The 13749-nt window shown below is 39.8% G+C and overlaps 3 protein-coding genes across 6 annotated transcripts; all 3 read left to right on the plus strand.

Annotated features, from left to right (window-relative positions):
* Positions 1-589: 589 nt before the first annotated feature.
* LOC115632132 lies at positions 590-5699 on the plus strand. 2 transcript variants are annotated; one of them, XM_030529141.1, is made up of 9 exons: positions 590-775; positions 838-1226; positions 1280-1365; positions 2052-2153; positions 2212-2719; positions 2779-4343; positions 4399-4570; positions 5076-5420; positions 5482-5699. In XM_030529141.1, exons 1-9 carry the CDS (start codon positions 643-645, stop codon positions 5611-5613), a joined length of 3432 nt encoding a protein of 1143 aa, XP_030385001.1. In that variant the 5' UTR covers positions 590-642; the 3' UTR covers positions 5614-5699. The 2 variants fall into 2 exon arrangements, with proteins under 2 accessions (XP_030385001.1, XP_030385002.1); XM_030529142.1 differs by having other exon boundaries at positions 689-775; positions 833-1226.
* A 1-nt stretch (position 5700) lies between these two features.
* LOC115632131 lies at positions 5701-11042 on the plus strand. Of its 3 annotated transcripts, XM_030529140.1 has the most exons (11): positions 5729-5879; positions 5937-6325; positions 6397-6482; positions 6552-6653; positions 7353-7643; positions 7723-7921; positions 7993-8266; positions 8684-9587; positions 9658-9829; positions 9962-10306; positions 10866-11042. In XM_030529140.1, the coding sequence occupies exons 1-11, from the start codon at positions 5744-5746 to the stop codon at positions 10995-10997; spliced, it is 3030 nt and encodes a 1009-aa protein (XP_030385000.1). In that variant the 5' UTR covers positions 5729-5743; the 3' UTR covers positions 10998-11042. The 3 variants fall into 3 exon arrangements, 2 of the variants coding, with proteins under 2 accessions (XP_030385000.1, XP_030384999.1); XM_030529139.1 differs by having other exon boundaries at positions 7993-9587; XR_003996270.1 differs by lacking the exon at positions 10866-11042 and having other exon boundaries at positions 5701-5879; positions 7993-9587; positions 9725-9829; positions 9962-10103.
* A 1258-nt stretch (positions 11043-12300) lies between these two features.
* On the plus strand, positions 12301-13349 carry LOC115632920 (seminase). The gene has a single exon (XM_030530211.1). It carries the CDS (start codon positions 12382-12384, stop codon positions 13219-13221), a length of 840 nt encoding a protein of 279 aa, XP_030386071.1. The 5' UTR covers positions 12301-12381; the 3' UTR covers positions 13222-13349.
* The last annotated feature ends 400 nt before the right edge of the window (positions 13350-13749 follow it).

Below are 13749 nucleotides of genomic sequence, written 5' to 3' on the forward strand. Positions count from 1 at the left end.
CACCACAGTGGAAACCTCAATCTTTTTTAGTCCTAAAAGTGCTGCGATTTTGTTAAAGTCCCGAGAAGGGCAGAAAAGCCTTACTCGAACAGACCGAACACTAAGTTCATGTTCTAGGGAGTTAATTATCTTCAGGAAAATTTCAAATTTTCCCACAATTATTTATCCCCACCACAGAGGAAAACTGAATCCATTTCAGTCTTAAAAGTGCTGCGTTTCGTTTAAAATCCTGAGAAAGGCAGGTCGGTCTTGCTCAAACACATCGATTTGTATTTTATTTTTGGGGAGTTAGTTATCTGCTGGAAGCTCAAACCTCAATTCGCAGTAAAAACCTCAATACTTTTCAGTCGCAAAAGTGCTGGGGCTCATTTAAAGTCCAGAGAAGGACACCGATTTGTGTTAATTTTCAAGTGGGTAAGTTATCTTCAAGAGGGTGAAAATAGCCAATTTATTTTTCATATAGTTAGCGGAATGAATTAATAATTAAAATGAGCGAAAAATTCACCTTCTTAGGAACAATTTAAGTTAACAAGGAAATTCTTTCAATACTAAAACAGAGCAGTCTAGTTGTTGTAAAGTTCATATAACGATACACATACATACTGTGAATATACATGAAAATATATTTAGTAAAGTTGTAAAATGGTCAGGGCACGGGGTAAATCACCTGGGGAACCCGTATATCAAATGATATCCGAGAAAGAGATGGAGGAACGGGAAGTCAAGTATTTGCAACGATTGAACGATAATCGAGTGTGCGGTTCCTTTGTCAAGGGTAAGAAACACATGAAATGTCTCCATGCTCCGTAAATTGGTTGCTCTAAAAACTCAGCATAGCTGCCGCCGAGCAATTTAGTCTGCTTCTGTCTGAGCAAGTCAGGGAAAATCGCTGGGAGACCTACCTAAGCTGCAATGGTTTACCAAATCCCAAATCTCCTGCCGAAATGCGTCATTTTCTTGAAAGGATTAGAACTTTTCAGAAAATCGATGTGGACGATACGGTGGATTGGACATTGTCAGTAGATGAGCGCAGCTTACTTACCCAGGACATAAGACGCACGGATAAGTCGCGTAAAACCCTACGGAAGTCATGCCCCAACATTGGAATGTCCTTCGAACGCGACGTCAATATGTGTTTAGAGACACTGCGAAACATAGATCGGCAGCTGGCCAATGAAGTTGAAATGGAGGAAATCGACATTAATACGCAAATGGAGATAATTACGGTAAAGTTAGTGTTGACACTGATAGAAAGTGTGTTTATTTGAAAATATTGCAGGTGCGATCGGAAATTGCGAAAGAACTTGATACCATGTTTGATCGCCTAACCTATCGTGTTGCACGAACCGATGGAGTTTTTACGAGGTGAGAGACTAAAGTTCGCAGGGGGATAATGGAGTGGGAAGGAAGTAGAAGATAGTTTTAATGAAAATAGTTGCCCTGCTCAAGTAGAAACGGGTCGCATGTACAAGTATAGATGGAGCTAAGGAATAGAATCAACTCTTCACTAGAGTTCCTTAATCACAATTGAGAGGTCACTTCTGTTGACTGTAATTGCCTCGTCCGATATGAAAGATCATATGTACTTTACAGTTTCCTTAATGTTCCGTTCAATAATTATTTGGATCATCAAATCTAAACTAGAATCGGTAAGGATGCAATTTTTGTGATGTTAGATAGAAGTGTCATGGGCTCAACAAAAAGGCAACATTAAAGTCTCTAATCTGCTGTTCTTTAATTTATAAAATCTTCATTTAACAAATTAGAATGTATGCTAACATACTCCTAGATAGATTTAAGTAAGAGACTTAAGTTTTAAAATCGGTAATGGGATGGAAAGCAACATAAAATACCATTGATTAGAATTGGAAGAAGCTCAGCCAATGTAGAATCGAATACAATACGAGTACTTACAACTGCAATTTACAACTGCAAGTTTTGCATGTCCATTAACTATAATTCCACAAGAATTTTGGAAAGTTTTTTTTGGCTATTTTGGCTATTTAAGTAAGTAGCTACTTTAATTTCAATTACTATCCCGCTTATACCAGTTCATACGATGACATTGTTGCGCAATATGTGTACAAGGGTAAGGAGTTTGAATTGCAAATCTGGAGTCTACGAAATGTGCCCATTCGTTTTCAGCACATGGAGTAAGTTCATCCGATTTTATAGATATGAGAATGAATTGTCAATATGTTCGTTAAATAGATATCCTCTGCTGATGGCCGAATTAGAGGGTATTGATGCGCGCGTACAAATGCCACTCAGTGTCCTCATGGATAATCTAACCCTCCGTTGTGTCCACACCCATTTCGATGTAAACACCGAAAATGCGAAGAGCTATGAGTGCGTTATAACGGAAGAGCAAGACCTGAACGCGGGCATTTTGGACATTGAGGACTGTCTTGTGAATGAATGGTTAATGCAATTGGAGATACAGGAGGATATTATCGCAAAATTGCTGGCAAAACGGGCACTGTTTGAGGAGATAATGGTCGGTATTAACGAGAAGGCAGCGCAAGCGGCCAAGGAGGCAAAAGGTGAGGGTAAAGTGTCAAAAACAAATGTGCCGAAGACGCCAAAAGAGCCGCAAGGTATACCACCGGGTATGGTGCCCGATACTTATGGCTTGTTTTTGGTCCGCGAGCAAAAACAGTATATGGAGTTCTTGGATGATATTTTTCATCCGGAGAAACTGGCGCTAAAGCACTATGAAGTAAGTGGATTAGCACAAAGATCATAAGGTGGCTGCTTATATCGTTGCATATCTTGCAGATTAATCTCAGAAAATACATTATACTAGGTGGAAATTATTCCTTTTTTTTTGTGCGGCGGCCTGGGCACACATCGTTTGAGAAGTTCAACATAACGCTGCACGAAGATGGTCGTATTTTGTATACCATGTCGGACATTGTCGCTAACTTGGGGGACGGTGAGGATGAGGAATCTCGCTTGGGTCCCTTACTGGGTGATACGGTTGGTGGGGTTCCAGGTACCCAACGCAGTCGTAGCCGCATAGAGACGAAATCTAAGTCACGATTGCAGCTGCGTCCAGATGCGGAACCGGGCACAAAAATTATCTTAAATGAGGATGATCTACCATTTTTCCATGTCACCATTAAGCTGCCAAAGCATTTGTGCCTGTGGGGTTTGCCGGTGGCTTGCCAATACATGACAGAGTTCGAGCCACTGGATGTGCATCGGAGCGAGATTCAGGTTGCTGAAATTGTTCCACAGAAGAAGAAAGGTGGAAAGAAAGGGGCGAAGAAAGGGGCAGATGAAAAGGATGCGGTTTCAATGACTCCAGCACTCCAAAAGGAAACTGACAATGATCAGCGCCCCCTCCGTTTCTCGCAAATCCAACGACCAGAATCTCGACCCTCAAATATTTTCCGCTCTACGCTTTTGACCATGTTGCGTCATAGTAGATTGGCAGATCGTCAAATATCAATAGTGCCACTGTCTGATTTTAATCTTGAGGAACAGCTTGGAAAAACAAAGATACGAAATCTTGAACGACATTGTGTGCCACGCATAATATCTTCATTTAAGTTTCCGATGGAGTTCAGAGAGCAGCTCCAAATGTTGGATGAAGAGCTCAAATCGAAGACAAATAGGTTACTACGTCGCCCCGTCGAAGAAGACGTTAACTTGACTGCTGACGTTCGCCAATATACGTTTGATTACGAGGAGCAACAGGGTCCAGAGCGAATGTTTCCCGTGTTCGACTATTTCGAGCCCATTTTATATCCCGAAGAGGCAGTCCATGCGAACATGGAGGACGAAGGTACCCTGTACGGTCTGCTGACTAAGTTGGATAACATTAAGTCACAATATGTGACAAACTATAAGAATGTTATGAATCAACCTGTTTTCGAGCCCAAACGACGTGCTAAAAAGGAGAAGGATGTCACAATGGAGGAGCCCCAATCGACAAAAACAAGGTCGCGTAGCTCTACCAAAGGAAGAGATTCAACTCGGTCTCGAAGCAAGCACAAAATGCAAGAACCTAGTATACATACTTTGATGTATGGGTCGATTATGAATCTTAGTACTACGAATATAGGCGCGATCGAATCGGTGAAATCAAATATTCTAGATCCAGAAAGCGTGAGTATGCACTCTAGACTCTCGGTATTATCTGAATATGAAATGCACGACGAGCCGCCCAAGATTGAGGTCACACACTGGACTACGGAGCATATATTTGATACGAAATTCAACACGGAGGAACAAACGATTACCATTAAAACGGATCGTTTGGGCATTTTTGGATTTGCCTACAAGCGATACGATCATTTTCCATTTCGGGACTGGAGTTTGCAACCGAGCGATGAAAAGTGAGTAGCAGATCACCTGGATTTGTAGGGAACTAAAACAGATTTTTCTTTACAGTCCCGATGAGATTATATTTACATTGGACACCTTTCATGTGCGTGTCATTCTGTATGTCTCGGGTAAGGGAGTTCGTGGTTATGCCACAGACCTCTCAAAAGAATATGTGGCGAAGCCGGTACGATATTTAGATATTGAACAGCCCGTATCGGACTTTCAGGAGCTGCGCATGGTAATATTAATAAAATTATGCATTATAGTTTTATACTCTTTTTACACTGTAGACACAATGGGAAGGTGTCTGAATAACAATTTTAAAAAATTTGTTTTTCTTTTTCTGACTATTTAAGCATGATACTTGCTTTTAAAATTATTCTTTTATTGAAATGGGCATATACCTGAATTAAGTTTTAAAATGTTGTTGAACTCAAAGTTACATTTTTAAAATCATATAACACTTTTGTTTTTACTGAGACAATAAAAATGATGTTATAGCTTCATGCATAGATATGTTGCATGATATCGATATTGGTTCAATTAATCGAACTTTTTTATAAGCTGCAGCATTGATGAACATGCGAATTTGTATCGATAACATGTATTTTTGCAGTATTAAGCTAATCGTGTCGTATTGGTCAGCTTTTCGCAAGGATCTAATCATCGATCTTAAGTCTTCTACTTCACAGCAGATCATGACATTATTGATCTCAATTTATAATATTTACATTTATTTTCAGCGTTTCTGGAATAGAAACATCAACATCTTTGCGGAACACGACGCCTGCTATTATATCGACAATGGTTACTTCTCCATTAAACATTTGGCCACAGCGGAGCATACCTACGATGTGATGGCCTTGCACTGCAAGCTCATTAAGTTCTATCGTTCGAGTTGGAATCGTTTGGCGACGAGACGTGATATAATTATGTGCATGAAGGGCGCCAAGGATACATCCGAATTGTCTGAGGTCACCATACGGGTTGAGCCCGAATGTACCACATTTGTAGAAGTACATGAGCTTTGTTCGGATGATTTGAACGTGTTTAAATTAAAATATTCACCCACGTGGCGTAACATAGGCGTATGTTGAAATCTTCAAACGCACAAGACTGTATTGTATCTATATTTTCCTGTATTTCTAGACCTATTCGGATGCGCATCAGGCCATAGTTTCTATGTTTCCACAAGCAACCGATGTGCGCAACAAAGATGCGCTCTTAATTTTTCAACTCAAACGACTTTTGAGCGCCGTAGCCCCATTATGTTTCTCATAGTAGTTTTATAGTAATAATAATAATAACAACTTCAACATGTATGCTAATCAAAAAAAATGTCAAATTTGTTCATTAAAAAAAATACACAAAAATATAGACACTGTACACTTTTTGGGGAGGGAATAAAAAAATGGTAAAAAAGACAAATAAACCAAAAAAAGAAAATGAGGGGATACATTTAATAAGTGAGGCAGATTGGTTAGCTCGAGAACAAAGTTATCTACAGCGGTTGCGCGACTTGAAAACATGCTTGAGCTTCATTGATGGTGAGTTGGAGATTCTGTGAAAATCTGTATCTGTATCTGAATCTGCGGATATTTCAGAGGCCACAAAAGATTATGAGAGTCTAGAGCTGGAACAGATTAGGGAGAAGCATTGGAATCATTATGTGCGTTGCGATGGTTTGCCTCATCCACAATATCCGCCTGATATACGACGGTTCATAGAGGAGATCCGACACTTTGAGAACATCAACAGACACGATGTCGTTGACTGGACGTTGTCGATTAATGAGCGCAGCATCTTGACACAGGATATATTTTGCAAAGATTTAACCCGTAGAACCCAGATCAAAAGTAGCCCGAATATTGGAGCCATTTACGAAATGTGGGTGCAACGTATTTTGAGCACATTGAACCAAATGAATATAATGCTGGACAACGAGCTGGAAATGAGCAGCATTGAGTTGGCTCGAGCCTTGGAAATTGTTGCAGTACGTGGTTTCTTATTATTTTTTTTTCTATTTTGAGCTTCGAGCTAAGATCTTTCACATCTTTACAATAGATGCGAGCCGAGCTTCAGCGAGAAATAGAAATACTCCTCGACAAACTCACCTATCGTGTTATATGCTCTGATGATGCCTATATGGTGTAAGCAAGCAAATCATAACATACTGTATAGGTTATACTTATCATGAACCTTTTTCCTATACTATATAGCTCGAAGGATGGCATTGTAGCGAACTATTGCTACAAGAGTGACAGCTACAATTTTCACATATGGTGTTTGCGGGATGTGCCATTGCGGTTTAAGCAGATGGAGTGAGTTTTGAGTTTAGACACTTTTTTGAGGTACAAGCTCAGAATTCTGGCAGTACCTAATTACAGTTATATCGATTTAAAAAGGTCATCTCAGTTCTAAAAAATGAAGCTAGTCGACACACAGAGGGGTCGCTAAGATAAGATTATATTGCCTACTCTGTCTATTACGCGACAAAGTTAACATCTTCTCAGAATATAAATTACTTATAGATGTCTTTATAGAGATGCGGATGATTCTGCTCAATTATAAAAAAAGCTTAAGCATAATGATTGAATGGTTATTCTAAGTGATTTCCAGGGGCTGGTTAGACTAAACTGACATTGCACATATTTTTGTAGATTATCTAGAGTCTGGCGCAGGCTAGAAATTTATAGTCAAATTTATATACTCTGTACCTGAAAGATACAAGATTATTTTATGTTTGCGGGAAGTGAAAAATATAAGAGGCAGAAGGAGGTGTGACAGACCCCACAAAACATATACCATCTATAATATTGATCAGCATGACTGACTAATAAGTTCTCTACGATTTTTTTTTTTTTTTGAGTCGTTATCCGATTGTCGACTTATTTAACCGTTGCTTATGTGGTCGTAGGATAGGGGGATTGGGAGAATCTTTAGTTGAACTGCTATGTTTAGTTTAGTGGGACTATTATTCACTTCGATTGTAATTAATCAGAATTTTGATCCTTCTGTAGACCACCCCTAATGTTTGCTGATCTGATATGTACCGGTGTTACCGTGCAATTGCCGCTAAGCATCCTTACCGACAAATTAACGCTGCAATGTGTGCATGCTTTCTACGATCACTATACAGAATATTGCAAAAGCTATGAACAGGTTATAGATATATCCACAGATAATTTGAATGCTGGTATTGCAAACATTGAGGACTGTTTGATCAACGAATGGCTCATGCAGGTGGAAATACAGACAGAGATGTTTGACAAATTGGAAAGAAAGCTGAAGCAATATGAGGAAAATATGTTGTAAGTGTAAGGATATAATATCGGAGTTAAAGTTTGCAAATACCTATAAATAATAATACATACTACTATTATATTACAGAGCCCAAGCGGCGAAGGAGAGCCAATCGAAATCAAAAAGGGACGAAGCAAAGAACAAACCAATAAAGGAGGCACCAGTTGTTCCGCCAGGCATGTTTCCCGATCCATATAATGCTTTTTTGGATCGCGAGCAAAAGCAATATATTGAATTTCTTGATGAAATCTATCATCCACACAAACTTAACTTGGAGCGTGAAGAGGTAAGAATACGGGTCCGGTACCTCTTTATTCTCTGACACATAGTATTCGTTTAATATTTCAACTTCGACAGATCAACCTGCGACGCTACATTATGTTGGGTGGAGTTTTTTCCCTAATCTTTGTATGCAAACCTAAGCACACAGACTTTCAGAAGTTCAATATAACGCTGCATGACGATGGCCGCATATTGATTAGTTTGCGGGATGTTGTCGCAGATTTGGGTCGGGATGAGCAGGTGATGGGACCGTTGCTGGGTGAAGCGCCATCCCAGCTGAGTGGGGCCCAAATGGAGCAAGCATTGCGGTCTCGCCTGCAGATGGTACAGCTAAGCGAACACATAGAAGGTGGGTGGAGACTAGGTCCAGACGAGGTTCCCTATTTCTTTGTTACATTCAAGCTCCCCAGACATTTGTGTCTCTGGGGTGTACCTATGCCCTGCCATTTCATGGAGGAGCCCTCCGAAAGGGTGGTGGAGGAGGAGCCTACGACTGAAAACGAACCTCTTCCAAGTAAGAAGAAGAAGCAAAAGAAGCGTTTACCAGACACTTCGCCGCATTCACCACGCGTCAGTTCAATCTCCGCTAATATCGATACGTCGCTTGCCCCTGAGCGCATAAGTAGACCAAATCCTTCGTACATTAATCGTCGGGCAGTACAATCGCAGAACATCTATCGCTCCACTATTTTAGCCACATTGCGACGCACAATACTGCGACCATCGATCTTGCCAAGCGTGACGATAAAGAATTTTCCACTCACAGGCAAGTTGCTGACGACAGCACACATCCGCAATTTGCAACGACATTTGTTGCCCAGAATTTTGCCCTCCTTCAAGTTTCCGCACGAGTTCAAGGATGACTTGGAGGAGCTGCTGTTAGTGAAACAGAAAAAGAATAGGCTGAAACGTCGCACAGAGGTGGATCATGAGCTGGATCTAAATCAGAATGTGGAGTTTAATTTTGTGGACCAATATGGGCCCGAAAGCATCTATCCAGTATTTGACAGGCGCGAGAAAGTGATGTACTTTAGAAGCAGCATGGAGCACGAGTCTAGTAGTGAAGATGACGGCCAACCGACGCAAACTGATAAAAACATGGATGAGCCCACATTGTTTAGCATGCTTAATACATTCAATGAAATGCAGGAGCGGTACGAGAACAAGCATCAACAAATTACCGCCCAGCCGAATTTCGTTGTGAAGCACAAGACACCAAAGCAGGTGCAGACATCTGAGCCAGCCAGCAGTTCGGCTCGCGAGTATTCTTCTATTCGTGGCAGAAGTGGATCACGGAAAAGAAGTCGAAGCTTTATACACACCTCCTCAACGGACCTAACAAAGCGTGATCCTAATTCCTCGCCATTAGCCACCCAACCCAGTGTTGAAATGTCCTTGCGTGTCCCTGAAGTTGACAGTTTTCATGACGAAATCTCTCAGCCAACCAGTAGAAAGTCTAGAATGTCCACGAGCTCTCGCCGCCCGTCTCAAAAAGTTGGACCAATAGTCAAACATTGGACAACCAAATACATAAGGGAGACCGAGTTCGACAAAGAGAAATTGACAATTACAATAAAAACAGATCGTTTGGGACTGTTTGGTTTCGCCTACAAGCGATACGAGCACTTTCCTTTCCGGGATTGGTGTGTACAGCCACCCATTGAGGAGGGGTAAGAGAATATGCATAGTAGCATAGTAGTAGTAGTAGTAGTTCTTAAAACATCCTGCTGCCATCTATAGAAGTAACGAAATCTTGTTTACTCTGGATACATTCCATGTGCGTGTTGTTATGTACATCTCTAATAAGGGGATACGGGGCTATGTGACTGATTTGGTCAAGGAATTTGTGGCCAAGCCGGTCAAGTACTTGACCATTGAGGAGCCCATAGCGGATTTTCTAGAAATCAAGAAGGTGAGAAATGCAGAAAAAGGCGCGCAATGAAGTGATGCATAAATGTTTATCGATACGTGAAAAATATCGATAGCTATAAGTTAAAACTATTTTGGAATACTTGTATAATAACATTTCCCGCATTTTCTACAGCGGTTTCGTGAGCGCAATGTTAATATATTTGCCGAACATGATGCTGGGTACTATATTGAGAATGGATACTTCTCCCAGAAGCATTTGGCCGCAGAGTTGCATGTGTATGATGCGATCGCCGTACATTGTAAGTTGATGAAGTTCTTGAGGTCGAGTTGGAACCGTTTGGCCACGCGTCGGAACATTGTGCTCTGCCTCCGCAATCCTAAAGATATGACCGAAAATGCGCAAGTCACAACGCGCGTCACTCCAGACAATTCCACATTTGTGGAGATATCCGAGCTCTGCTCTGATGACTTGGATGTATTCAAATTGGAGTATAAGCCGACATGGCGAAACATAGGCGTAAGTAGTCGTAGAAATGTGCAGTTTACAAGCAATTTAAGTATAGGGGCGATTAAAAAACGGTTAAAGGGTTATACTACGGGTTGAGACTACTGATACCCATTCTGATGGGTTTTAAATTAGTAAAACGAAAGTATGGGTTTTCTCAGTTTATTAAAGAAATCGTCTACTATTCAGATTTAGATTCTCAAAAAAGAAGTCCCATAATTGATATTAGCAAAGTAGATGATAAACTGATTAATTCCCGTAACTCCCATGGTTAATAAAGCGTTTTCATTTCCCTTCGATGGGTCAAGTAACTTGGTTCTAGTGGACATATTATCTTACAGGAACCAAGTTTTTGTCCTTCAAGCTTTATAAAGTTGAAAAACATCACTCTTTCAAGTATATTTTAAAATTTCAAACAATTACATATAACGTTAGAACATAGACATAAGTTGAAGCTGAAACATTTTACAATCCTTAAATCTATTTAGTTTGAAATAGGATAACAATTTCGCCTCAGCCACAAAATAATTGTGTATAAATAATGGTATAGAATTGATTTTTTCTCTTACAGATGTATTCGGATTTGCACCATTTAATCAATTCCATGTATCCTCATGCCACAGATGTGCGAAATCGTGACCCCAGACTAATGTACTATATTAGAAAGTTGCTGACCGAGATCAAGCCGCTGAGTTTCTCCTAGCCTTACACTACACATGAATAAAACTCTAATCGTTGATGACTAAAATGCCTCTGACTCTTTTAATTAACAGCAATTAAACTCAATTGCAATGTTAGCTGCGTTGTCGTTGGCGGTTTGCCGTTGCCGCCAAGAACTTCATTTATTTATGACCATTTTCAGTTGACTTTTGAACTGTAGAGTAGACTCAGCGTTAAGTTAAAATGTAGAGTTACGTTCCCTCATAGCTAGCGTTATACAAAGAATAAAAGGAATTCGCATTACATTTAAGGCATTTTGTAATTGATTTAAGCATAAATGCGTTTATTTTTAAATAATTCAAAATCTAACAGTTAATTAATGCATATTTAATATGATTAGTGTAAATAAGGAAGTAAAAATTTGACTCGTGTATGTATTAACTACTATATTATCTATATTATCTATTATTATTGGAAGTTAGATTTTCCTTAATACACATCAGATATAATTTAGTGTTTTATTAATTTTAAAAGGATATAATTTAAAACGTGATTTTTAGATTAAGGGATTAGAGCAAAGATTTTGAAATGTTTTACTACAAAGCTTTACTCAATAGATGTCTAGAAGGCATATGTGTAAAAGTGAGATTTCTACACGATAGATGACTACACGGTAGATGTCTACAAGTTAGATGACTATACGTCAGATGACTATACGTCAGATGACTATACGTCAGATGACTATACGTCAGATGACTATACGTCAGATGACTATACGTCAGATGACTATACGTCAGATGACTATACGTCAGATGACTATACGTCAGATGACTATACGTCAGGTGACTATAAGTTAGATGAGTATACGTCAGATGACTATACGTCAGATGACTATACGTCAGAATACTATACGACAGATGGCTATACGTCAGAAGACTAAACGTCAGAAGACTAAACGTCAGAAGACTAAACGTCAGAAGACTAAACGTCAGAAGACTAAACGTCAGAAGACTAAACGTCAGAAGACTAAACGTCAGAAGACTAAACGTCAGAAGACTAAACGTCGGAAGACTAAACGTCAGAAGACTAAACGTCAGATGTCTACAATTCAGATATCTACAAGTCAGATGTCTACAAGTCACATGTCTACACGCCAGATGAATATACGGCAGTTTTTTGCAGGTCAAAAGTCTACAAGTCGATGGTATTATATACGCCAGATGTTTACACATTAAGCAACCACAACTAGAAAAATATTTCACAAATAGTTTTAGTCAAGCTTGAAATTGAACTAAAATATTCTGTGGTGTTTTTAGTACCATTTAATAAGCGGTACCTAATCGACTTATAGTCGCTCTTGTCGCGCATTGCATAAGTCTCTTTCTGGGTCACTAAGAAGTCTTAGCTGGTATAGGGCATTGGCAAATATGTATCTTCAACTTTTGTTGTGTCCCTTGCTGGTCAGTTGGATAATATTGCTACACACTTGTGGACATTCTGCCTTGGCTGAGCAGGAGATAGATGGTGCAGAGCTGGCGAAGGTGGCGCTACCATCGGATATTCACCGGCGTGTCATTGGCGGCGAATCTATGACGAACCAAAAACTTGGGGGCTACCTGGTGGCCTTGCGTTATCGTGGGGAATTTATCTGCGGCGGCACGCTGATCAACGATCGCATTGTTGTCTCTGCGGCTCATTGTTTTATCGGACGCGGCCTCAAGAATCAATGGATCATTGAGGGCAACATCAGTACGCTGAGCGAAACAGGCGTTAGGGTGGGCTTGGTCGATGTCGTTAGGCCAGCAGCGTTCCGTGAGGATGATATGCACATGGATGTGGCTGTGCTGTTGTTGCGGAAGCCCATTAGGGGCAAGTCTATAAACCCGCTGTCGCTGTGTAGTAAGCATCTGCCCGCTGGAGAACATCTCAGAGTCTCCGGTTGGGGGCTGATCGATCCTAATGCTTCCACTCCACATATGCATCTACGCAGCGTCGTTGTTCCGATTCTTCAGAAGAAGCAGTGCAAGAAAACATATCGCGCATCGGTGTTTCTGACGGATAGTATGTTCTGTGCTGGGGTGTTGGGACAAAAGGATGCCTGCACATTTGACTCTGGCGGTCCCATGGTCTATGGAAAGCAACTTTGTGGAATTGTGTCCTTCGGCATTGGTTGTGCCAGCCACAAATTTCCTGGTGTCTACACTGATGTCTACTACGTGAGACCCTTCATAGAGAAGACGATGGCATCTTTGCTGAAGCGTAAATAGAAATCCAGCTGTTTTTGAAGCTTTTTCTCCACTGTACCCACAAATTCCCAACAGTATAATAATTTCACACTATTCGTTTAACATTTCAATAAAACAATTTTCAAAAAGAATAAAGAAGAAGAAGGTCAGTCAAAGACTTTTCGCTAAACTTAAGAAAAAAATAATAAATGACAACAAACCAGATTTATTTATTTATCTACAAGTAATATTCTGTTATTGTATGAATGGATTTGAATTTTCCTGAACTTAAGGTCTAAGGTCAAAGATAAAATATTAAACTAACTTTTTAAACTAAATGTTAGATTCCTAAATGGTTTAGTGCGTTACACGAATTGTGAGCGATTGATTTGTATAAGCCCTGAGCTTTCTTATACTGATTTTTTATGGGTAGAAAATAATAATAATAATAACTTTAATTTTATAACTTTTTTATATAGGTAAATATTTAAGCTTAAATTTTAGAAGTAGGTTAGTTTGAGAAGAATTATGTTATTAGATGCGATTATTACTATTGAAAACTCATTAATT

This window comes from Scaptodrosophila lebanonensis, unplaced genomic scaffold (genome assembly GCF_003285725.1).
Source record: "Scaptodrosophila lebanonensis strain 11010-0011.00,11010-0021.00 unplaced genomic scaffold, SlebRS2 tig00001415-arrow-pilon, whole genome shotgun sequence".
Taxonomy (NCBI): domain Eukaryota; kingdom Metazoa; phylum Arthropoda; class Insecta; order Diptera; family Drosophilidae; genus Scaptodrosophila; species Scaptodrosophila lebanonensis.

What these genes read in the sequence shown, in the direction of transcription:
- LOC115632132 (XM_030529141.1), top strand. Translation starts at nt 643, where the DNA reads ATGGTCAGGGCACGGGGTAAATCACCTGGGGAACCCGTATATCAAATG. An exon ending in ATTCGTTTTCAGCACATGGA is followed by an intron (nt 2,154 to 2,211) that starts GTAAGTTCATCC and finishes TTCGTTAAATAG; the next exon opens with ATATCCTCTGCTGATGGCCG. An exon ending in TGGCGCTAAAGCACTATGAA is followed by an intron (nt 2,720 to 2,778) that starts GTAAGTGGATTA and finishes CATATCTTGCAG; the next exon opens with ATTAATCTCAGAAAATACAT.
- LOC115632131 (XM_030529139.1), top strand. Translation starts at nt 5,744, where the DNA reads ATGGTAAAAAAGACAAATAAACCAAAAAAAGAAAATGAGGGGATACAT. An exon ending in ATGCTTGAGCTTCATTGATG is followed by an intron (nt 5,880 to 5,936) that starts GTGAGTTGGAGA and finishes CGGATATTTCAG; the next exon opens with AGGCCACAAAAGATTATGAG. An exon ending in GAGCCTTGGAAATTGTTGCA is followed by an intron (nt 6,326 to 6,396) that starts GTACGTGGTTTC and finishes TCTTTACAATAG; the next exon opens with ATGCGAGCCGAGCTTCAGCG.
- LOC115632920 (XM_030530211.1), top strand. Translation starts at nt 12,382, where the DNA reads ATGTATCTTCAACTTTTGTTGTGTCCCTTGCTGGTCAGTTGGATAATA.